Here is a 23020-nt window from a genome sequence, read left to right on the forward strand (position 1 = left end):
ACATGTGGTATTTTATTTTTGTCACTGACATTAACTTCTGGTAGAAAATCCCCTCTACTGCAGTTAATTAATGTTTGGTGTAAGAGCACATTCCATCAGCTCTGTCTCCAATATATCTTACTACATGACAGCAGCGCGATCTTGCAGTATTGCCATAAAAAAGTAAGCAGATGCCAATTAAGTGTTTGTGCGAGGTCCAAATCTTGGAAATCTCTCCGTGACAAATGATTAAGTTGCACATCTGCTACTGATTTGATAACCATTAAATACGAATAGTACTGTAAATGATGGTTTTGGTCTGATTTATATATATCCGTAAAGGGGGGGGGTCGGAAGATACTGAATGATGCAGACAATATAACTTTAAAGCAACGGCGGAAGACTTGTGGGGAGGGTTGGCAGTTCGAATTCCGCAGATGCACATTGTCGTTGTGTCCTTGAGCAAGACACGTCACCCACCTTGGCTTCAGTGTTTGCATACAACGTATATGAATGAGAGTGGGTGAGTGGTTTCTTGATGTAAAAGCACTTTGAGTGCCTAAAGCCATTTACCATTTAACTGGAGTTAACAACGTTCTTTGGAGCAAAAAAGCTTATTTTTTGCTAATCACACTCTTTATTGATTGTTTTACCACATGGGGAGGGGAACAACACATTTGCTGCAGTTGGGGCTAACCCAATATAGAGAGAACAAAGCCAGGCCGCTCGAGCATCAACTGGAAGAAACTACCTTTAACAAACTGAAACAGTAATTGAGATTTCATTCCATCATATAAACATACTGTATTATGATGAACAAAGAAAGAACTGTTTCATACATTAAGCCTGCTTGAGAATAATAATTCCATCCGAGTGTAAAATCGCAGTGGACCCACCGTAAGGGCTGCCGGCTCCAAACTCACGGGCCGCGTCCTCCATATAGTGACCCAGAAGCTCCGCATTGGTCACTCTGCAGGGAACCTTTCTGTCCAACTTCTCATATAGAAACTCCTCAATCCTGGCACCTGCAAAGATAAAATATATTCAACGTTAAAAAAAGAAGGGAAAAAAATCTTTACATAACGAAGAGTGGCAAAAATGAATGAATGACCATAGACTAAACGTTCACAGCACACATATCATTTACGAGATACCAGTTCAATATTGGCGTCAAACACAACGTCATGGTTTTTAAGACAAGGCAACTGATTTCTGTCCAAATAATCATATAAACCTTTGAACACAAGACTCCCCTGACCCACTGCTGAATTCTGTATTCAACATTCGTGTTTTAGTTGTATACATGTGTCTCTATAAATTTGTAAAGTACTTATTTTGCAGCAGTGTATAAAGCAGTTATGCAGCATAAACGCTAGGGGAACAGGTAAGTGACTCTAATAATAGTTCACTGTGGTGCAAATGGAATCAGCATCAGGTCGAATGACTTTCCATCCAAAGTAAACAAAGGCACAATAAAGAGCTATTAGAGGCATTATCATGAGGGTATACTAGATGAGTGACGCTTCACCGCACAAGACTGTACCCAAAACTAATGCAATAATGACAAATGGGTCTCAATCTCAACCATTTATTGTTGTAATCCCCAGAGCAAGAGCTGCTGATGTTGCGAGGCCCACGGGACATGTTTTCCATTCAAATCTAATGTCATCCAATATGCCTCAGATATAATCAAGCGCAGTGGTTCGCAACTTGTTTTGCTTCCAGACCCACCTTCAGTGTACTGTATCATGACCTTGAGAACCCAGGGTGCTTAGGAAGCTGCAGCCGATGGACAGTTTGTGTATTTGTGAGCAATATTATTGGATAGGAAATAATGACTTGCCAGTAGCATGTGAAATGCGAGGGAAACACAAACGGTCATCCCAGGGGCATGAAATAATCCAAGTTTGCTTTGAGCTCCGTTGAGATCTGCTCCTGAAGAACAGTTTTAGACCAACCAGGGCCTGGGCAAAGGATATAAAGGCTTCTAAACTTCTGTTCTCATTTCAGCAAAAGGTGAGCACTTATCGGTAGTGTTATCTCAAGAGCTAAAAAAAATATTCAAAAGATCCGTGACAATACAACAGTTCAGTCAGGCTGCGCTGTTAGTTCAGCCGATCAGACGCGCTCACACAAACCACGCAGGAAGGACTTTCTGCGCTTTGGGTGGACAAGCGGGAGGGCATCCGTAATAAATAAAAAAATCTCGATTATGTTATTTTTGTAATTGTGTAGTGTAATAATCAAAATCGTAATTTAATTTCGATTAATTGCAGAGCCCTAAGGACAGCACTTAATTATTTTTTCTAAATTTGGTTGCAATGACCATAAAGCAAATTCTTCTTAATACTTTCTTGTGATATGGGGGTCGTTTGTTGATACGATTCCCATAACAATAATTTTGCAACATGTGGTGCTGCTAACACATTTCATCAGTTCCATCTCCAATATCTTATTACATGACAAGTGTGATTTTATATTACTTCTTTGCACGCAACAAATATTGCTGTTGTGATGAAGTGGTATTTTAACAGTGAATTTTACCAATGGACCTTGAATGCACCATGCTGCACAGGTGCTGTAATCAGGGCAAGCCTATACAGGTGTGGGTCCACATGGCTGGTGGCATTGTCTGGGGCTGAATTGGGTGCTGCTGGTCCACTCGTGCTGCCAGCATGAATGGTTGGAAGGAGTGTAGAGAGCTCCGTCAAGGTGCTGCTGGTCCACTCGAGGCCATATGCTGGAGCTTCACTGTAAATGTGACCGAGTGTAGAGAGTCCCACAGCAACAGAAATGTTTATTGCCAAGGTATGGATGACATTTTCAGTAATGTTTTCTGTAACGGAAGCTCATAATAATGGTTTGTGTTTGCTTTGGTGTTGCAGCCAGCCACTGCTGTCTTTTGTTTTGCTCTTGTTTTTGCCTTTTTAATTTGGGTTTGTAGTTTGCATGTACCGAGTGAACTCAGCTAGTGGATTGGTTTGAAACCAATAGCATCGACCTTACTGTTTATGTAGCTGTGTTACTGCCAGTCCATTCTGTCCTATCAACATTTTTAAAAATTAAAACAAAGGAAATTTAATGGAAAAAAAAGATTTATTCCAACTCCTATTGTAAAACAAAATAAAAGTCCTATTTTTCTATTTCTGCCTCTGCATTTTTGTGAGACTTATGTTGTAAGGTGAACCCAAAACCTTGCCACTTTACTACACTGTGAAAAAACAAGTAGATGTTGTGCACAAGTAAGTACTTGTGCGGGTTCCAAGGAATCTTGGTGGTGGTTTCCTGAGGAAGCTGCAGCACCCCCCTATGGCTAGTTTGTGTACTTGCGAACAATATTATTGGATAGGAAATAAGCACAGAAAAAGAGTATTGGGGGGCAATCTCATCCCTCAGCACCCCCAACCAAATTATGTTCCCACAGCTCAATTTGCAGTCTAGCTCTATGTAAAACAGTGGGTATTCATTTTGCAGGTATTCAGTAATGAACTCAAGTAGAGGTCGACCCATACATCGGCTGGCCAATATATTGCACCAGTATTTGGGTATTTTACTATATCGACCGATAAAAGGCCAACATAACCAGAAACGGAAGTGATAGAGACTTCCCATTTTTTTCTCAGGGGAGCTGAGAAACATCATGGTGAAAATCGGTCATAGGTTTGTACACCTCGGATAGTATTTTATATATTTTTATGTTGCAGACTTTTGCTTTTAGAATTTCGGAACCATAAGAGATAGAGACTTACCGTTTTTTGTTTTGGAATCTGCTGATTTGTGTTTCAAACAAGCTCCCTCTTAATTTACCTATGCCCCAATAAAGCGCCCTCTGCTGTCACAGTTCAACACATTTTTTTCAGTTTAAGTTTAATACACAGGATTATAGACATTTGGAAAAATTGGTCAAAAACATCGGCCAAAATCATTGGCATTGGCGAGTAAATATCCCCCAAAATCTGCATCGGCCTTAGAAAAACCCATACAAGCAACCTCTAATCTCAAGCACATCTTTATCACTATTTTACACTTTGTTGGTTAGAAAATATAGTATTGATCTAAAACAAAATATCAGTAGTTACTTGTTTCACTTCCTGGTTTTCGCTCAACCTTGTAAGCACCTCTCCCCTTTGCTGTGCGGCTGTTTAAAAAAAAAAAAAGTCTGTACGCCTCATGTGGCTGTAGTGAAGTGAAGTGATGGCAAGTGCTCTTACTTCAGGATGAAAGGATTAAGCTTAGTAAGAGATTGAGAGGTGAGGAAAGCATCTCCTGGACACGTAGCACCCTTTGGGAGCTACCTACCGCCATTGTGCGAAGAATAACCACTGAAGAAGACTCGATGATTACTCAAAGACACACAAATGGGTATGTTTTTGATGAGAACAACATTCTAATATGGTAAAAAGCACAACAAAGTAAAATCTGCTGAGAAGCATTGGTCTTCTTGAGTTGAGGATAATTAACAAAAGATATAAAAAATACCTGTCAACATTGATACAGCTGCTCACAACTCACTGACAATGGCCCTGCAGTCAACTCGACATGATCCTCACGTTATGAACCACTGATCTTAAGACCCCTTCAAATTATCTTGCAGTAGTTTAATAGTATGTATTAATGTAATAGCGTTTAAATAGCAGCCGGTTTTGATTCTGTGGCGCAGTCTATGTATGGGAAACACAACATTGAAATATCTTAAAGGGACAATATGGAGTTTTCCTCCCCCTACATGTTCCAGCCATGTCCTAATGTGTAGAATGAGCTCAGACCTATTCACCACAACACGGTCATGCACATGACCTGCAGTTACACGTATGACCTGAGGTGGCAGTAGTGAGTATAAAATGGCCAACTTGCTTCTAGCCCCTTTAACTACAACAAAACTTACATTTGGCTTTCAGTGCTGTGCCTGTCAGTGTGACGCCCGGACATGCACTTGCAAAAGGTATGTCGGCATGTCTAGGGGGGTGTGTGGGATGAGAGGTGCGAACCGGGGGCCATGCACCTGTCAGGGTGTGAGGGGTGGTGCCTGCGTGTCTAGGGGCGTGTCTTGCATATTTGTATACTCATTACTCAAAAAAGCATACTATTCAACTGCTTCTTGCGACCCTTACATTGAGAAACCACTAAGTCACTTAGTATTTAGTTATGTATGTAAAGCTTTCAAAGACAACAATGCAGGAAATGGGATATGGTGGTATCTAAATAAAATTGAACTGAATTACATTAACAGGGCTGATTCAGAGTCAGAAGGTGATGTCTGTGGTCACTTACGCCTACCACAGACATCACCACCACTAATTTTATTTAACTGAGGATAATGTTACAGGATGAAAAGGGCAGGGCTTCAGGAAAAACTCCTCCAGGACTCTTACTTTGGTGCAGGTCTGGCCATTCTGTGCTGAGTCACTGTCCAGCCCAGCTCCAGCCAAAACAGCATTGACCCTTGGTTATGCAACGCTGCTGGACAAGACCAAGGTCAAACTGTTGCTGAATTGAACCTCAACTTTATAAGGATGAAAATACATGGATGCATTAGTCTTTATAGTTTTTGGCCCAAAGGTTGTATTGGACAGAACAGTAGAGCGCAAGGATGTCAAGATTAACCGGTTTTACAATTATCGTGGTTATAAAAGCTAATGGTAGGTTAATTGCAAGGATTTTCGGACCCACAGTTAACCAGTGACACGTCTCACCGTGTGTTTGTGCCAAATGGCGCCCGTCTCCGGTAAAGGCTGAAGAAACAGCTTCCAATGTTAAATCCGCTCCAAAACACATGAAGCCAGTGGCAGGTTAAATAATCCAATGTGCTGATCCATTTTCATAATAATCGCAAAGGGAAGAGTCCCAAAAGAGCCATGTGCAACAGTTTTAACATGTTGCAATAAAAACAAAATAATGGAAATCACCTGATGTTTTGTAATTAGAGTGAATTCATGAGAACAGGTCAGAGGGAATATCTTATTATGGAATATCCTTTAAAACACATTCACACCCATTTGTTTCCTTTAGTTACATAATGACTAATAATGTTATTCTAGTGCTTATTGTAAAATTTACATAAAGATAAAAACATGAAGTTAAAAGACACAGCTTTCTTCCAATTAAAAACAATGCCTTGTTTCTTTTTTGTGAACTTTTATGTGAGAAATGTTCAATATTGTCTTCCCTAATTTTGATCATTTTGAATAATCGTAGTAGCAGAACATTTTAATCATGACTCAGACATCCAGAATTGTGACATCCTTAGCGTGTAAAATGGGGTTTAAAGTTGGCAGAGAGAGATTTAGCGAGTCCCTCAGGATTTCGTGTCAAGATTAATTGATTTGTCCTGAGGGAAAAAAAATTTGGACGCACAGGCTGCCAATATAGAAACGAATATGTAAATCCAAGCACATTCAAACAGACCAAGTCCCTTTGAACATCTCATTCATATGTTTTGAGAGTGAAAGGCATAAATATGACTTCCACATAAATCACTTCGTAAACACGCAGCCATAGTTCACGAGGACCACTTGATAGAAAAATAATGACACTGGCAAAGACACAATGTGGGTTTTTCATTTTGTGGGAACTTGCTAAACTTCAAATGGAGATAAAGTTTAGCACAGCAGCAGGTAGCACACTAAAACACAGAGGCGCAATACTACTTACCAGTGTGGTCGACTGTAGCATGGGGAATCAGAAAGTCACATGTTAGAGGGCCTGATTAGTGATGGTAGGCTGGTGTCATTTTTTTTGTATTTCTTCTTATGGAAATGAATTAGTGGACATTTACTATGAGATGACTTGAAAATCACTTATTTTGGGTAAATCTGCCAAATCGGTTTCCAAACTTCTAGTCGGTCTTCTATCATCAAATTAGACATATCGGGGGGAAATTATAAATGTCCCAAGCTGTTATTCACGGAGAAAACCAAATACAAACAAACCAATGGGCAAACAATGTCCTTTATGATTGTGCTTTAAAGCGGACATAATCTTTAGCCGTACCTAGTGATGAAGGAATCAAAGTGCATACAACTTACAAATCGAGGCACCACCAGGTTCTTCCAATATAATTTGTAACTTGTGACATTGTAACATCCCCTTTGTTGACTTGGAGTTGTTACAGCTAAATATTTGGCACTGACAGGAGTTAATGTAGTGTTCGTAGTATCTAGATGCACAGTACTTGGGTTTGGTTGCAGCAGGACCTCAGTCTGTCTGTAGATCTTCTCGGTCCAATTTTTGGTGCAGTCGGCGCGGCTCATCAGGTTTTCAAAATGAGCATCCAACTCGGTCCTCTCCGCCTGGCCCAGCTTCTCCTCTGTGTACTGTTAATATAATGTTGAAAAGGCATGATTAGTGAGCAGGAGCAGAAAATCAGCAAAGCGATCTATCATTGATACGATATTCGCTCACTTCAGCATGGAGGCGAAAGGTAGCAGCCGATTCTAACTCTGCAATCATTGTCCTGTTATTATGTGGTAGACTTGGTAATAACACGCTAGGAAACGGCCCCAGAGGCTCATGAAAGCTCCACTGTGCTCCAAATGTTTCTAGATGTGCATGTCATTTACGGTGGAACATTACAGCAAGCAACACTCTGCAATTTAGCTCAAAATGTGATATTCATTCATCAATTATCATGTATTAACTTGCAAAACAGACTGAAAGCACTACTGGAGACCTGGAACTGACATTTGCTTCACATGCATAATTTATTAGTGCAATTATCAAATATTTATGGAACAACATTCATTTTGAGTTTCTGTAAAAACAGAGCAGCGTAAAAAAAAAGACAAAAGATCTTAACTTTCAAGTCACTACGTAGTTCATTTGGTGACGATGGTGCTACACATGAGGGAGGAGGGCTGACTGGTTTGACAGCTTCTAATGAATGCAGTAGTACTAGTAGTTTTCGAGGAAGATCGTAGGCAAAAATCGAAGAAAACTAAAGCTAAGAATTGTGCTGTTGGAATGCGCAAAACAAGGCTTATCAGTGCTGTAGTTCACAAAACGCATTTAAGCCCAGGGTTTGTGCATAGAACAAGCCAAATGGGAAATTGATCGACCATGCAGCTGCTAAAGCTAACGATAGCAAATGAGATTATTCAGGTATATGCGTAGACAATTTAGTATTATTTTGCTGGAGCATCGTAAAGATCATGGCTCATCGACAATGTGTGTTTTGATGAAAGAAAATACGACTAAATAAACGCAATATGACTATTGGTAACGTGGTAGCAACAATCCCATAACTTTAAATTTGCATAAAACCCTAATTTTAGCTAGCTATAGTGTTCGTTTTACCTGGACTGCTCTTGTAAAGAACTGTCCTGCTCCAGAGGCCAGTTTTTTCACGTTAAAGTCCATTTTGTTGAGTCTGTTTTGCTGGTGATGTGCACGAAGCGCTGCAGACTCCTGACTCCTGATGGCTGACGTAAGGCACGCACCAGTCACGTGAGTGGCAGCGCCAGCCTGTTAAAATAGGAATATAAACAAAAATGTAATTTTAGTTTATATTCCATGTGTCAATATGTATGTTAACAACATTAAATAATGTTCAAAACAAAGTTACAACATCATCATAGACGTCACGCCCACACGTCCAACGATGACGCAAGCACGCACGGGACGTGAAGTAGTCGAAGTAGCAGCTGGCTGCCTCGTGTGTGGGAGGTTTGTTAAAAGATTCCTTTGATTTCATACTGTCTGACAGGTTTTGGTTTACATTTTACATTTCTTTTCCATGTCCAAGTGGTTATTATTTGTATAGCAATTCCTATAAGTGATTTTGCATGGCTATGATGTACTAAACATTGTAAACACTGATAATAGCTAGCTATAAACAGATTATTACCAATGCTAGCAATGCAAAGCATCAGGCAAAGTGATGTCATCGGATTATAAAAATGGTTTGCTTTCATTGTAACCATTGTTGTACTTTATTTGTAGCTTTTATCCTGCAGTAGCGGTATGCAGAACAGGTGGCTATGGCTTCGTGGAAGTCTCGGACCCGCAGTCTACAGGTGTTTGACACGGAGCTGAGCGCAGACACTGTGGAGTGGTGTCCCGTCTCTTCCGACCACAACATACTTGTCTGCGGGACATATCAACTACAGAAAGGGGTAGATATTACGTATTATGAAAGCCTTTATCTTGTATATAAATGTAGTGGCTATTGGGCAAGCCTGTCAATGCATCTTATGCAAAAATAAAGTTATATAATAAAATCAATAAAGAGTTGATGTTACTTTGAGGCAAGATAAGTGCATTGCTATATTATTATTATTATAATCTATCTATGTAAGGTAAAACGGCTTCAAATTAACTTTATCCTCTTGTAGACTGGAGAGGAGGATGCTGCTCCAAGTCGGACTGGTCGCTTGTACCTTTTTCAGTTTCGTCGAGAGGGACCAATGATCCCTCCTTTAACAGAGCTTCAGCGCATGGACACAGCTGCTATTTTAGATTTAAAATGGTACAGCATTTCACACTGTGAACAAACACGTATCTGTTTAAAAAAAAAAATGAAATATACATTTGATTCTATTATTATCCTTTTAATTTTTCAGGTGCCATTTGCCAGTGTCAGAGAGGCCAGTGCTTGGACTTGCTGCAGCCACAGGAGATCTGCAGCTCTACACTCTGAAAGAAGCTCAGGTGAGGAGTGTGGCATCAGAGAAATCTACATACATGAGCTCTGTTTTCAACGATTTTTCCACGTTGTAAGTTATGTCACTAGACATTTTCTTGACGCCCACCTCGGTGTGTTTTCAGTAGGAAGGCAGCCGGAGATTGCAGGCCCTGAGCAGTTTGGAGGTGGGAGCCGATCGACTGGCATTATCTTTAGACTGGTCCACGGGCCGACTGGACAGGTAGGCTTCACACACAATCTAGTTTTATTTTTTTTTCTTTTAGCTTTAAAATGTTCCAGAATATTTTCCTCTCTTTCGACAGCAGTGACATCCGAGTGGTGTGTAGTGACTCTGCCGGCTGCATTAGCGTGGCGTCACTGGAAGAGGGCGCCCTAACGGTTCAATCCCAGTGGAAAGCTCATGACTTTGAGGCCTGGATCTCTGCTTTCTCTTATTGGGACACTAACCTCGTTTATACCGGTTAAAACTCTTGTTACATCTATTAGTTTGTCTTTAGAGAACAACCATTTTATGAATACAATGGCGATGCATTTTCTATTAGTTTATGATGTTTTTTTGTGGTTTGGCAGGTGGTGATGACTGTAAACTCAAAGGTTGGGATCTCAGAATGAGTCCCTCTTGTCCCACATTCACCAGTAAACGGTAAAGACATAAAGAATAGATGGTATTTCCCAGCCCTTTAATCAATGTTGATTTGTCAAAGTTTTTTAACATCTTCTTTTTTAAGGCATTCAATGGGAGTGTGCAGTATTCACAGTAGTCCACATCGAGAGCATATTCTGGCAACAGGCAGGTGAGAATCTACTTGAGAATTACTTTTTGTTATCACTATCAATTAAAGGGATGTTTCAGGATTTTTGACATAGGGCCTCATTTCCTAGTTTTTTCCGAGTGTTGCTGATTTCTGGGGATATTTTTTTTTTTGTAGTTCATGCAGTTCTTATATTTCAAGAGTTTCGTGGCGCTAGGCTTGTGCTAGGCTAGCGCATTTCTATGGTATCAGCGACACTGCATTAAAAACAGTCTTACGCACTCCACAGTGCACCTGAGGCAAATCACTTATAACGCCAGAATATATATATAAATAGAGATATAAATGTCTGTGTCGATAGAATAATATTTGGAATATAACTGTCCTGCATCACATGAATGATCGCATTTGAGGGACTATTTCTAGCAGATCACTCCGCTGCTGCGTAGCTTATACAACCACGAAGCTGATGCTGCTCAAATATAAGGTATTTTAAATGCAAAATGGTTAAAATTACCCTATCGACACAGACATTTATATGGTTAGTCTGGCGTTATAAGTGATTTGCCTTAGGTGCTCTGTGGGTCAGACTGTCTTTAATGCAGACTAGCTGATGTCGTGGAAATGCACTAGCCTTGCATGAGCCTAGCGCCACGAAACTCTTCAAATATAAGAACTGCTTGAATTACAAAAAAAATATCTCCAGAAATCAGCAACACTCTGGATAACTAGGAAATGAGGCCCTATGTCAAAAATCCTGAAATATCCCTTTAATGAAAGATTCTGGGCCCATGTTGTGATTGCATTTGGATAAAGATTTTCTTTCTCCGTATTTTAGGTTAATTCTCATTAAGTACTACTTAAAGGGACTAGATGCAAGTTGGTTGTTTTATACTCACTACTGCCACCTCAGGTTTTACGTGTAACTGCAGGTTCTATATTAAGCTCGTGCATGACTGCACTTCGGACCTGAATTAAGAACTTTTGGAGTGACAGTGCAGGATTTTAGAGCCAGTTGTGGTGAACAGGTCTGGGCTCATTCTACACATTAGGACATGTAGAGGGAGGAAAATACTTAATTTTAACATTTTTAAACACCGTATAGTCCCTTTAAGTCTTGGTTTAGCCCTAACTTTAGACCTGATACACCCCTTGTTTTGAGCATTATCCTACTCTGAGAGCCAATGTTTTAGACGATAGGGAGTGTGAACAGTTTGTAAACCACAGTAAGTAATTATGTAAGTAAAGAGTGCAAAATTGTTTTTTTTATAAAAGTGTTTAATGACATGTCATTTTAAAATGTCGGTTTTATGGATTTACCATTTTCTGGCAGCTATGATGAGCATGTGTTGCTGTGGGATGGCAGAAACATGCGTCAGCCGCTCAGTGACAGTGCGATGGGTGGAGGGGTCTGGAGGCTCAAGTGGCATCCCACTCAAGAGCACCTTCTGCTGGCCGCCTGCATGCACAACGACTTCCACATTCTGCACTGCCAACAGGCCTTAGGTAAGCATGGATTAATCAGCACTCCTATCGTAATACGGTAGTTCCCAGCCTCAATTATTTGATTTGATTAGGCTGTTCAAACACTATTTCAGTATCATCATTAAAATTAACTCTATTGTGAAAATAATATCAAAAACCATTCAGTGTCACCTTCCTTTATCTGAATTCTAAAATGCCCCATGGTAAATTCTCCTGTACCTCCAGTGGAAGCACTGAGTTGACACACACTGACTCATGTGTTTATCTCACAGAGAGCAGCAGTGAGACCTGCCCCACTGTCGCCTCTTACATCCTGCACAACTCTTTGGCGTACGGCGCAGACTGGTCCCGCCTTTGCTTAGATGAACCCGCCCCCTGCTCCCCCCTCCCCTCCACCACCAGCCCACAAGAACCAAAGCACCCCCTCCCAGAGTCCACCGGGGTCCACCTAAGGATCCAGTACGAGTCCCCCACAGCCAGCTTTGACACGTCTCTGGAGGACGATATGGGGCGGTACATACCAGACAGCATCGAACCCCCAACTCCTAACCCGGCTGCCGTGCCTGAGCCCCCCTGTCCTGACTCGAATGCCCCGTCAATGTCCTGTTTAATCGCAAGCTGCTCTTTCTACGACCACATGCTGCACGTTTGGAGGTGGGACTGGACACCAAATGTAGACCAGTAAAAAGAGATTGCATTGATTCATGAGCATTTAATAAAAAAGAGACATATCATGCAAAATTGACCTTTTTTAGCTTTTACCATATTATAACATTCCTTCGTCACAAATAAGCCAGTATTTTTGCGTGGTGTCCTGCACTGGTCAGATCCTTCACCTCCTCTTTCCTCTTCGGTGCAGCTCCCTCCACTCCACAACAGTCCTTCACCATCTTCCATTAGTTATAACAATGGTAGAGATTGAAGATTTGCGTGGCTTAGCTGCGAGTCTTGCTCAGATACCTCCTCGTTTGTCCCTATTTTGTTTTCTTGTAGCGCCTCTTGACATGCCTCCACTGTGCTGCAGGTGTGGGGGCCTCCTGGTGCCTCTTCAGTGTTTCAGAAGAAGACATTTGTAGGTCTCAGATGTCTTTAGCTCATCAGCTAGCTGTTTGTTTACTTTTAAACTACAAATGCAGTTTGCAGAAAAAAGCATTTACACTGCTGTACCAAGAGAGAGGGAAGTTGTTGCTCGTTTATCAGCCCAATCTCTCACTCCTTACTTTCACCTAGACATGATTTATAATTTAAAACATAAAATATCAAAGCTGAAGGAAGAATGTTTTTAAATCTCAATTATGCATGATATGTCCACTTCAAGACATAAAATTAAGATGGCATGTTTTTGGAAGTCACTGACAAAAAAATTATAAGGATCAACATTTGTATTTTCTCTTTCTTACAATAACAATGATTCGCCTGTAGAATTACTAAATTATGACCTCAATTTTTTGAATGTCCTGAACGCCTTTTCGCTGGAAATGCTAGTAATTTACCACAATATGCAAATCCTCAAAACCCTATATATTTTCTTAAATCAACACATTTTTACCGAAATGTCTGTTTACTATGTGTCAATGTAGTAGCAACTGTTAGACACTTTTTTATAGCTTTCTAAATATGCACTATACGTTTGTATTTTGGGGAATGTGTTCTCATTAACATCAGGGTTAAAGGGGAAATTTAAAGGGAGGTGGTGGGATGAAGGGATCTATTTTTGTAAAGATTGTGCTATATCTATCCAAACAAAAGGTTTCACACTTTTATTTAGAACTTGTTTTTCAGTTTGTCTTAATATTTTTATCCAGCTGACAATTGATCTTACTTTTCATGCTGCATAATTTGTTAAAAAGCATCTTTGGGCCACTAGAGACGTTTGGTTTGCAGGGGACTTATGCCTGCTCCAAATCCACCTGTTATGGTGTGTTTCCTGTCACTGTTGGAGATATGCATGCTTCTGAAGAATTGGTGGCTCTGAAGTTGCCAAGACTTGAGCCACAATGAACTCACAATGTTTATCAGCTGATTATCATTTCCATCTTTTGGTACATTTATAAATCAAAAGAATCAAAAACCAGCATCCTTTTAGTGTTCTGTCTATAATGTAAAACACTGTTGACTGAATAAACTACCACTGTGTTTGTGAAATGTTCCACAATAAAACACCGTTCCACTTTGTATAGAGTCACTCTTTAATAATTACAGTCGGTACATTTACTCTTTAGTTCAATACATCCTTCAGTTCAGGGCAAGATTTGCACATCACATTTTTTGGTTGTTTCTTTTTGTTTTGGGTCAAAGGAAGAACATGGAGGCAACACAATTTGGTACAGACCATGTTCACTTCAGTGAAAAGTGGCCCAAATAAAAAATGTAGGAAATTGTACTCTTTTTTTGTCTTCAAATGTGGAGGGCACATATAGATCCAAAACAACACAAAAAATAATTGAGTAAAATAAATATGATAATCTAATGACAGCTGCACTGTATACTGCTGTATATTGGAACACCTTTGGCTTAGTCTTGAGAAGAATCTAATTTAAACATTTCTCTTTTGCTGTGAATATTGTTTATAATGAAAATATAGCTTTGTAGTGTAGTGTGTTTCCTGACTACAGTAACAGTTCTTTTTCTTATACTGACGTTTGGAAGAATATAATAATCTAAAATCCGTATGTGTAAAAAGATAAATATATTACATCAAAAATACATATAATACTTTGTTATAATTTCTCTATAATATACAACAAATTGCTGAGTTATTTATGGAGACTGGTTTGGTTACATCTCACATTGCCATATCAGCATCATAGAAATGTCCCGTCTCACTAAGGACAGGTCTGTCACAGAGTGGTCTCGCTGCTGTCCCGCGGCCGGTGGCGGTCTAAGTCCGAATCGTAGTCAGACTCCATCTCGATCTTGACCTGAGGCACTGGGCAGGGGGCCATGCCCCGCCCCATCGGGACAGCGGGGGACGAGGGGCAGGAGATCTTCAGGTGCAGTGTGATGCTGAGGAGGGAATGGGCCGTTATCAACACAACACACAGATATCACAAATGACATGAGCTGATAGAGACTGAGTGGACTGACCTGAACCAACTAAAGAAAGCTTATCACTCAACACCGTTTTTAGTAAATTACAGACAATTCAATTAGTAAAGTTATTCCAATTTGGACATTACACATCTTCAAAAGTAAAACTCACCACTACTAAAGGAGAAGCGAAAAGGCTCTAATCACTATGTAAAGTATGGCCTGTGCCTTGGACAAGGAAAAGTAAATGTGTTCAGAGCATATTTGTCAAAAAAAAAAAAAGTCTACACTGTGCTTTACAAACCACTCTCCTACACATTCATGCTCTTTCCTATTTAACATGTCTTTTTCATCTTACCCACAATACACCTGTGAGTGTAATTTACTGGACAAATAGCTGCTATTTCCAAACCATGCCTCTCTGAGGCAATGCAGACACAAAGACGGTTTCAATTTGTGTGAAAGGAAAACATAAAAGAAACACATTGATGTAGAAGATGAGTTTCCTTTGACCTGCAGCAGTTTCACCAAGAGGAAAAAGAAACAACCAAAACCTTGATGTCTGTTGCAATAAGAAGGTACAGACCTTCTGCGTCCTACAGTACAGCATGTGCTACATGTATTTAGATAAGACATTGTTATAGTGTTCAAACAGCAGCCCCATCCCACAACATGCTACATACATAAATAATGCAGAGCAAAATTACAAAGGAATCACAGGTTACACAATGCCGGGAGAATCAGAATCAGAATCAGTATCTGCATTGCCTCAAAGCACACAGAGAGGAGACTTGTGGCACCAATCTGTCAGCATTCAAATAAAAAAACATGCATGTGTGTGTCAATCTCTCATTCTGCAGGTGCTCACATTAACATGTCTACAAAACCAATAATAATATTGAGGAAGCATGTTTCTATCAGCCAATTCTATGAAAGCTTTACGCTAAAAGAGACAAATGAAGGTTCAAGGTAACTAATATTTACAGAGGCCAGATATATTAGCTTTGCCTAGATAGAAGATTACTCTACTATAGAGGGACTACAGCGTGTTTTTTTGGGCGGGCTGGCAGTAGGCGCCCCACTGTGTTTGAGCCATGTCGGGGTACACCAGGTCTCTGTACGGGATGTGCAGTTTCAGGACACAGTACCTGCGGTCCAGGTCTGACTCGGAGCTCGGGGAGTGGTTCGAGTATGAGCGATACTTCTCCTGAAAAATGAGAAAACAATTAGAGGTCTCTGAGTGGGACAACTGTGAGTCCCCAAACTATAGGGAAAGGGACCAAATGCAGACTCTTTTTTCTGGGCCCTAAGCCATTTGGTTTTTTTGGGAAAATTACCCCAAATTTCCTCCGGTAGATTTATTTACCTCGAGTTTAATGGTCAATTTAAAACATTTTGGTGTAAGACAAAGCAGACATTGAGGCTACGAGCCTAAATAAAGGTGTAGCACTGGCTAATTGTTGCATAATAAATGTTTCTGTTGCCCTCTACTCCGTGTACATCACCTCTAATCTATTACATTAAAATAATACCTAAAGGTTGACAGATGAGAGAAGGACTACTCATCAAACCCATTACTAAGGTAAACACAATGTTATTTCTGTCCACTGGGGGTCAGCAGAGGCCCATCTCACCTCCTCCTCCTCCTCTGCCTTGGGTTTCTTTTTCTCCTTCTCTTTATTTTTGCCCTTTCTCTTGTCATCATCTTTCTTCTTCTTCTCCTTCCCAGGCAGCAGGTCGTCGACCCAGGCTAAGTCGTGTTGAGAGAAAACCATGTCCAGCATCTTACGGATCACCATCAAACCCAGGATCTGAGAAACACAAGAGTTTAGGGTCCAGAGAAAAGACTGTGAAAGAATGTGAACGGGGATTTTACATGCCATTTTAGCTACTACAGAGTACAGCATATCTTATCCTATTGGTCTATGAACTCCTACACAAGCAATTTTATAATACAATTTGAAGTTTTTATTGATTATAAGATTGAAGTTAAAGTCCCTATACCTGACTTTGTTGTATGGTTGGTAAAAAGGCTTTGTAATTGACCCCTCAATCAACATGACGGTGTTGTTTCGCTGATTAATAAACGCGTTGTTACGGCTACAGGCTCTGACAGCGCGCACTCACTCTCCGCCTACTTCGCCACATATTACACCAAAACGGAGCAGTGTGCTGCCTGAAGTGGATGAGCAGGAGAGATCTACCGCCTCCCCCCTGTCACTCCCAACGCCTGAGTCCCTCTCCACCCGCGTCCCCTCTCGGTCTGTTCCTGCTCGCCTCGCGCACGCCCTTCTTTCAGGGACCAGAGGTGACAGAATGTGACCATTTACCATTTTAAAAAGAAAAATAGACTAGTGTCGTCCTAACCCCCAGCCTGACAGTGGCTTAGTGGTTAGTGGTTCTCACACAGAGGGGCAGCGCCCAAATTGAGGTCATTATGTTCCTCTTCGAACATGGGTTCACTCTTTTTCAAATAGCCCTGGGATGCGTACTGTAGGGCCCCCGAGTGGATTTTTGCTTAGGGCCTCAGAAGGACCAGCACCGGCTCTGAATTGACCTTTCGCAAAAGGTCCCGCCCCCTGAGCAACTGTTTGCGAGCTCCATCATGAAGTGGAGTGTAGCACATGTCATAACGAGGGAGTTCGAGACAAAATGGGTTGCAATGTGCAGTGGAGGAATTAATATAAAATATGCAACGGACAGGATAATACTATTGAGGCTAAAGCACCAGTCTCTTGTAAAATGGGAAAAAATCGCTTTCAAAAATCCCCGTCATGCTTTTGCATTATAAGTTCTCTTCTTAGGTCAATCTAGTGCAAAAATATGAGCATTATTAACAAGTTAGTCATGATCCTCCAGCCGTGATGTCCAGTGTGATACCATCGCAGGCGAAACAACAACACATAAAAAGACACATAGAAAATGGACGGGGTTTTGCAAATCAATTACACACATCAATTACCCCTTTTGTGCACTAAAAGGGGTATTTCCCCCCACAAATGTCGGCTTTTAGAATATATTGAAGGGCAAAACAAATGATCTTCCAATAGAGAAAAAACTAAAATCAGATGTTGGGCCTTTAATGTTTGTAGAAAATGTTAAAATGTTGAAAGCAAATATTTGTCACCTTCACACCGAAGGATTCATGTACTGCTTGCATGTAATTATGTTCACATATGTCCTGAACAGTACCGGCCGTTGTACCTTCCATATGAAACCTGCTACACAGTCCAGTATTCCCCAGACACAGACACGCAGAGAATCCTTGACCCACCACCACTAATATTTACACTCCAGTCCGTGACATTTCCTGATCAAATGTTTCCTGTGGTATTGAGTCTCTGGGGGACAGTGCTGCAGAAAGGGAGCGCGGGGTTTACCATCACGGGGAAGATGATGGCCAGGAAAGTGGATTTGAGGATCCAGAGCACAGCCAGGCAGGTGATCTGGACGAGGGTAAAGAGGTGCACCTTCCGCAGCGGGACGTGGCGCAGGTACGTGAAGTCCGGCTGGTGTTTGGACGGCATCATGTACAACTTGATCCTGTCCCAAAACTGGAGAGGGCGAGAAGAGAGAAAAAGAAGAACACATTGTGGCTCTTTTAATTGCAACTGTGGTCTGTGCCTCACGCTCCCTGGCAGGGGATCGTTCCTACAAACAAGGGATTTTTGACGGTAAAGAATAAAGACAGTAAGTAACTAGATCAAATAAAGTGAGTGTTGCTATAAACAATGCTTTTTTTTTTTTTTAAAGGTGCATTACGGGACTTTTTGTTCTAAAAAAGCTGTATATTTGACCTTTTTGTGACCCGGCGGCTAAAGCATGGGTGGTTAACATGGTTTACCTTTACTTTTTTATCACAGCGGCCTCTATGACGCGCCAGGATCAATTGTTTTTAGGGTTTCTGGTAGGTTTTCTGAAAGCACATAAAGATGGTTCCATTAGCAGTGAAAACCTACAGGAAAAACCCGAAAAACAATTGGTCCTGGAGTGTCAAATAGGCCGCCGTGGTAGAAAGTTCTGGCACCATGTTAACCACCTATACAGCTGCCGGGTCACAGAAAGGTAAAATAATATCACATTCGAGGCGACAGTGGCGTAGATGGTAGCGCGGCTCGTCTCGTGATCGGAAGGTTGGTGGTTCGAATCCGGCCTCCTGTTGTTGCACACTGTTGTTGCGTCCATAGGCAAGACGCTTCACCCACCTTGCCCCCAGTGTCTGTGTACATTGGTGTGTGTGAGTGGTTCTTTGCTGTAAAGCGCTTTGAGTGCCTAATGTAAGTGGAAAAGCGCTATATAAGTTGAGACCATTTCTTTTGTATAAAAAAAAGCACCTTTAAGTTTAGAGAAAAGTAATCCTTAAGTAAACTGTGGTCTTTTTATCATCGTCTAATAAGTCTTATCATCTAAAATACACCAGATTGCTCTAAATCTGTTTAATTCAAAGTTTCCTGGTGGAAGTACTCTCAGCCTGTTTACTTTACCTACTACAGAGAACATTCAAACAAGAACACACCGACAAAAACGTATCATTATTCTATTTTTATAATTCTTACTAATCTAATTTTATTTTTCTGGTCTATTACATAGGCATAACCATTCTATAGCCCAGAGTCCACCACGTCCCAGAGTCCACCACGTCCCAGAGTCCACTGTAACCATTGGTGGTAACACAAGTCTGCGTTAAAGGAATAGTCCACCGTTTTTACATACTCAGATATCTTCAGTTCCGTTTATTCGGTCAAAATTATGACAAAAGATTTACATTCAGTTAAGTCTACTTCTTCATAACATAACATACAAAATGACCGAAAAGGTATAGGCTGAAGCTAATGCTTATTTTGCCTACCCTTGTTTTTGTAAACTTACAGCACGTGTTTTTGTTAAACTTTCTAACATAACATCAGACATTCAAAAGGAGTAAGTTGACAGTCTTAAACAAACTAGTAAACAGAATTAAGGTATTTTTCAAGTATAATACTTTTATACATTCTCTTTAGGTGGAAGAGAGAGGGACATAATTTGAGATCCTCTGTACAGTCATTCCAGAGATCGACCCCTTTAATGGAAACACAAAATCTCATGGTGTTTGTCTGAAATGTTTTCTTTGCGAACATCTCCACTCCTCTGAGCTCATACCGGCTCTGTCTGACGGTGAACATATTTTGTAGTGTTTGTGACACAAGTTTATTTTTTACTCATCATTTTTAATTTATACAAATCTACTAAATCATAGAATTTCAATGTTTGCAGGTTTATGAATAGGGAATGGGTTGGTTGGTTGTAGGCTGAGAATGTGATGAGTCTTATTGCCTTTTTTTGTGGGGTGAAATTTTTGTGTGTGTTTGATTTATAGGTGTTTCCCCAAATTTCTAAACAATAAGTGATATATGGCATGATTAATGAGTTATATATAAGAATTAAGCTCTCTTTGTTTAAAATATAGCGGCGATGTGTTGAGGGGCTATGTTTATGTTTATATGTTCTTACCTGAGCAAAGACAAGTTGAAAATTAAACATTAAGTTAAAATGGATGTCAGAGAAAACTCATTTAGGTGTTTTACAGAAATCACGCAGCCCTATGTAGCGAGCAACAGGTTGTAAAAAAAATTCCTTGGATTTTGGCGGCATTGCTACGAAGACGATTCTCAGCTAAGTAACAACACGTTTGATTTCGGCTATAAAACCTTCAAGCTAATCAAACAACAGACTTCAGGCACTTTCTAGTGAAACAAAACAAACTTGTAAGAACAGAACACAGATGTCCAATCGTAATGCCTTCCTCATCCCAGCTTTGCACGGCCTCCTGAAGTTAAGGTGGACAATTTTGAAACACGCCGTCTACACAATATGATACTGAACTCTCGTTAATGTTTAAATGCAGCTTTCTTGAGGATTTAATTTGAGCTCAGGCCAGAAACCATGCAATTTTGTGAATGAAAATGGATGTTGAGAGCATTGCACATTTGGAAGAAGGTAATACCACCTTTAAAAAGAGGCTTAGAGTCAAATAAAGAGCTATCTGGCGAAGTTTGTACCTGTATCCCACTGAGAGACGCCACACCCATGTACAGGAACACTCCGTACAGCACTGGCATCGGGATGTACTGTGAAGAAAGTAAACAGGCAGTAAAAGTTGTTGAGATACACACCGTTATATCACTTTTTGGAGAGTAATGATGAACATTTTACAGCAATTAAAACCATAGACAAAGATAACAGGGGAGGTCACCACAATTTGAATATAGATTACATGTTTAAATTGTGATGTCTGCCCCCAATTATGCTCGTAATTAGTTTTGTGGAGGTGATCAGCCTGAGAATTCATCTTGAAAATTGTGAGTTGTACCTTCAGGACCGGAGCCAGGAAAATGGAGACTCCGGTGAGGATGAAGACCAGGAGCCCAGTGAGTCTCTGCTCCCTGGGGCACAAAAAGGACAAACATGGCCAAGGTTATCTTTATGATTACTTTTGTGTACAATGTTATCATGACATAATCTTAGATGGAGGGCAGGGGATAACATTTCTACAGATAAGTCCTCCAACCAGACACCAGCTGAGTGAAACCGCTAGCCATCTCAGATTTTGCACAGTGAGGGCAGGGAAGGGAGGGAGTTCAGCTTCCTGATAGCCTGGTGTATGAAACTGTTCTTCAGACGACTGGACTTGGCCAATGGATATCGCAGTCTCGTCCCTGAAGGGACTGTGTGATGGTGCGAAGGGTCCCTGGTGATTCTGGCGACTTTGCGGGTGAGACGGGCGGAGTACATGTCCTTAATGGAGGGGAGAGGGGCTCCGCAGATCTTCTCCGCTGCTCTCACGATGCGCTGGAGGCTCCTTCGGCAGGAGGCAGTGCTGGGGCCGTGCCACACAGTGATGCAGCTGGTCAGGATGCCCTCTATGGTCCGTCTGTAGAAGTTGGACATAACGGAGGCTGGGACTCTGGCTCTTCTCAACTTGCGGAGAAAGTAGAGACCAGTGATGTGGTGTGCATGGTCCAGGAGACGTTCTCTGTGATGTGCACACCCAGGAACTTAGTGCTGGTCACCCTCTCCACTGCAGCACCGTTGATTGTTAGAGCAGCATGCTGGGTCCGCACGCTCCGAATGTCCACAGCAATCTCTTTTGTCTTCTCCACATTTAGAGAGAGATTGCACCACATAGCCAGACTGCTCACCTCACTCCTGTAGTCTGACTCGTCTCTGTTGCTGTTGAGACCCACCACTGTTGTGTCGTCTGCAAACTTGATGAAGAGGTTTGAGTCGTACTTTGGAGTGCAGTGACGGGTCAGCAGGGTGAACAGGAGGGGGCTCAGCACACAGCCTTGGGGGATGGAATGAATGAAAGATTGTCCCTTTTGAAACACTTTGGACATGTGAAAATACAAATACGACTCACTTCCCCATTGTTCTCCAATTATTTCAAGAGGAATGTGCGTCTGTTTTTGTTTCATTTGATCCAGGCATTTTGACAGTTTCAAGGCAAATTCTAACATATAATTCTTAGCTGCCCCAAAGTCAATTTCAGAGTGTATGCTCTTGGGAACGTTTTCACGGACCTATCCATGGGTCTCCTGTGATTGTCTGTACCTGACTCCGAGGAACTGCGGCTGCTCTCCGGGGGCGCTGGACTCGCTCTCCATCTTCAGGGAGTCGATGTGAGCGATGGAGATGACTGTGGCAGCCACGTACCAGGGCAGGCCCATGAATGAACACACTGCCATCAGGACACCCACCCACAGCAGGTCCAGGTGGTACCCACAGCCTTTCTGAAGTAAAATAATGAACTCTTTGAAGTTGGGCAAATGGCAGGAAGTATTATACTAACAGTATTTAAAAGCCATTATATAAGCTATGAATGTCTACAATAGAACAAAAGAACAGCTCTTTTCATTATTCTTTCTCAGAAACATACTTTGAGTTTGTTTTCTTTGCGGTTGACGATGACAGCGCTGATTTGTTGATCCATGAAGATGAGGATGGTGACGAGGAGAGCAGGGACCGAGCTGGCCACATAAACCCACCAGGGGTTTTTATCGAACGGCAACACGATCCAGCCGCGGTCAGAGCGCGTGGGCTGGGAAGAGACACGGCGGTTGTATGAATGCGACGGGGACAGATACGTACAAACAAA

At 41.3% G+C, this 23020-nt stretch overlaps 3 protein-coding genes across 8 annotated transcripts in view; 1 reads left to right on the forward strand and 2 right to left on the reverse strand.

Annotated features, from left to right (window-relative positions):
• Positions 1–8407, reverse strand: part of sh3glb2a (SH3-domain GRB2-like endophilin B2a) — a 28883-nt gene extending 20476 nt beyond the window's left edge. For 3 of the 6 annotated variants that reach the window (XM_079568389.1, XM_079568387.1, XM_079568386.1), the window contains exons 1-4: positions 8272–8407; positions 7151–7292; positions 6631–6642; positions 876–1004 (exon numbers count right to left, since the gene is read on the reverse strand). In XM_079568389.1, coding sequence (XP_079424515.1) covers positions 876–1004; positions 6631–6642; positions 7151–7292; positions 8272–8334 — 346 coding nt within the window. In that variant the 5' untranslated portion in view covers positions 8335–8407. The remainder of the gene's footprint in view (positions 1–875; positions 1005–6630; positions 6643–7150; positions 7293–8271) is intronic. The other 3 variants (XM_079568391.1, XM_079568390.1, XM_079568388.1) reach the window with 1 other exon arrangement.
• Positions 8408–8587: 180 nt separating this feature from the next.
• On the forward strand, positions 8588–12658 carry dph7 (diphthamide biosynthesis 7). Its single transcript, XM_079566507.1, has 10 exons — positions 8588–8640; positions 8917–9089; positions 9309–9442; positions 9537–9624; positions 9745–9839; positions 9922–10079; positions 10190–10262; positions 10348–10413; positions 11705–11877; positions 12129–12658. Exons 2-10 carry the CDS (start codon positions 8955–8957, stop codon positions 12539–12541), a joined length of 1335 nt encoding a protein of 444 aa, XP_079422633.1. The 5' UTR covers positions 8588–8640; positions 8917–8954; the 3' UTR covers positions 12542–12658.
• A 2038-nt stretch (positions 12659–14696) lies between these two features.
• Positions 14697–23020, reverse strand: part of slc4a5a (solute carrier family 4 member 5a) — a gene marked incomplete at its 3' end in the record, with an annotated part of 62123 nt that continues 53799 nt past the window's right edge. The window contains 8 exon segments of the mRNA XM_079567144.1: positions 14697–14862; positions 16035–16093; positions 16521–16697; positions 18267–18440; positions 20925–20993; positions 21236–21308; positions 22477–22655; positions 22802–22963. Coding sequence (XP_079423270.1) covers positions 14697–14862; positions 16035–16093; positions 16521–16697; positions 18267–18440; positions 20925–20993; positions 21236–21308; positions 22477–22655; positions 22802–22963 — 1059 coding nt within the window.

The sequence above is a fragment of the Gobius niger genome, assembly GCF_951799975.1.
Source record: "Gobius niger genome assembly, chromosome: 1".
Classification (NCBI taxonomy): domain Eukaryota; kingdom Metazoa; phylum Chordata; class Actinopteri; order Gobiiformes; family Gobiidae; genus Gobius; species Gobius niger.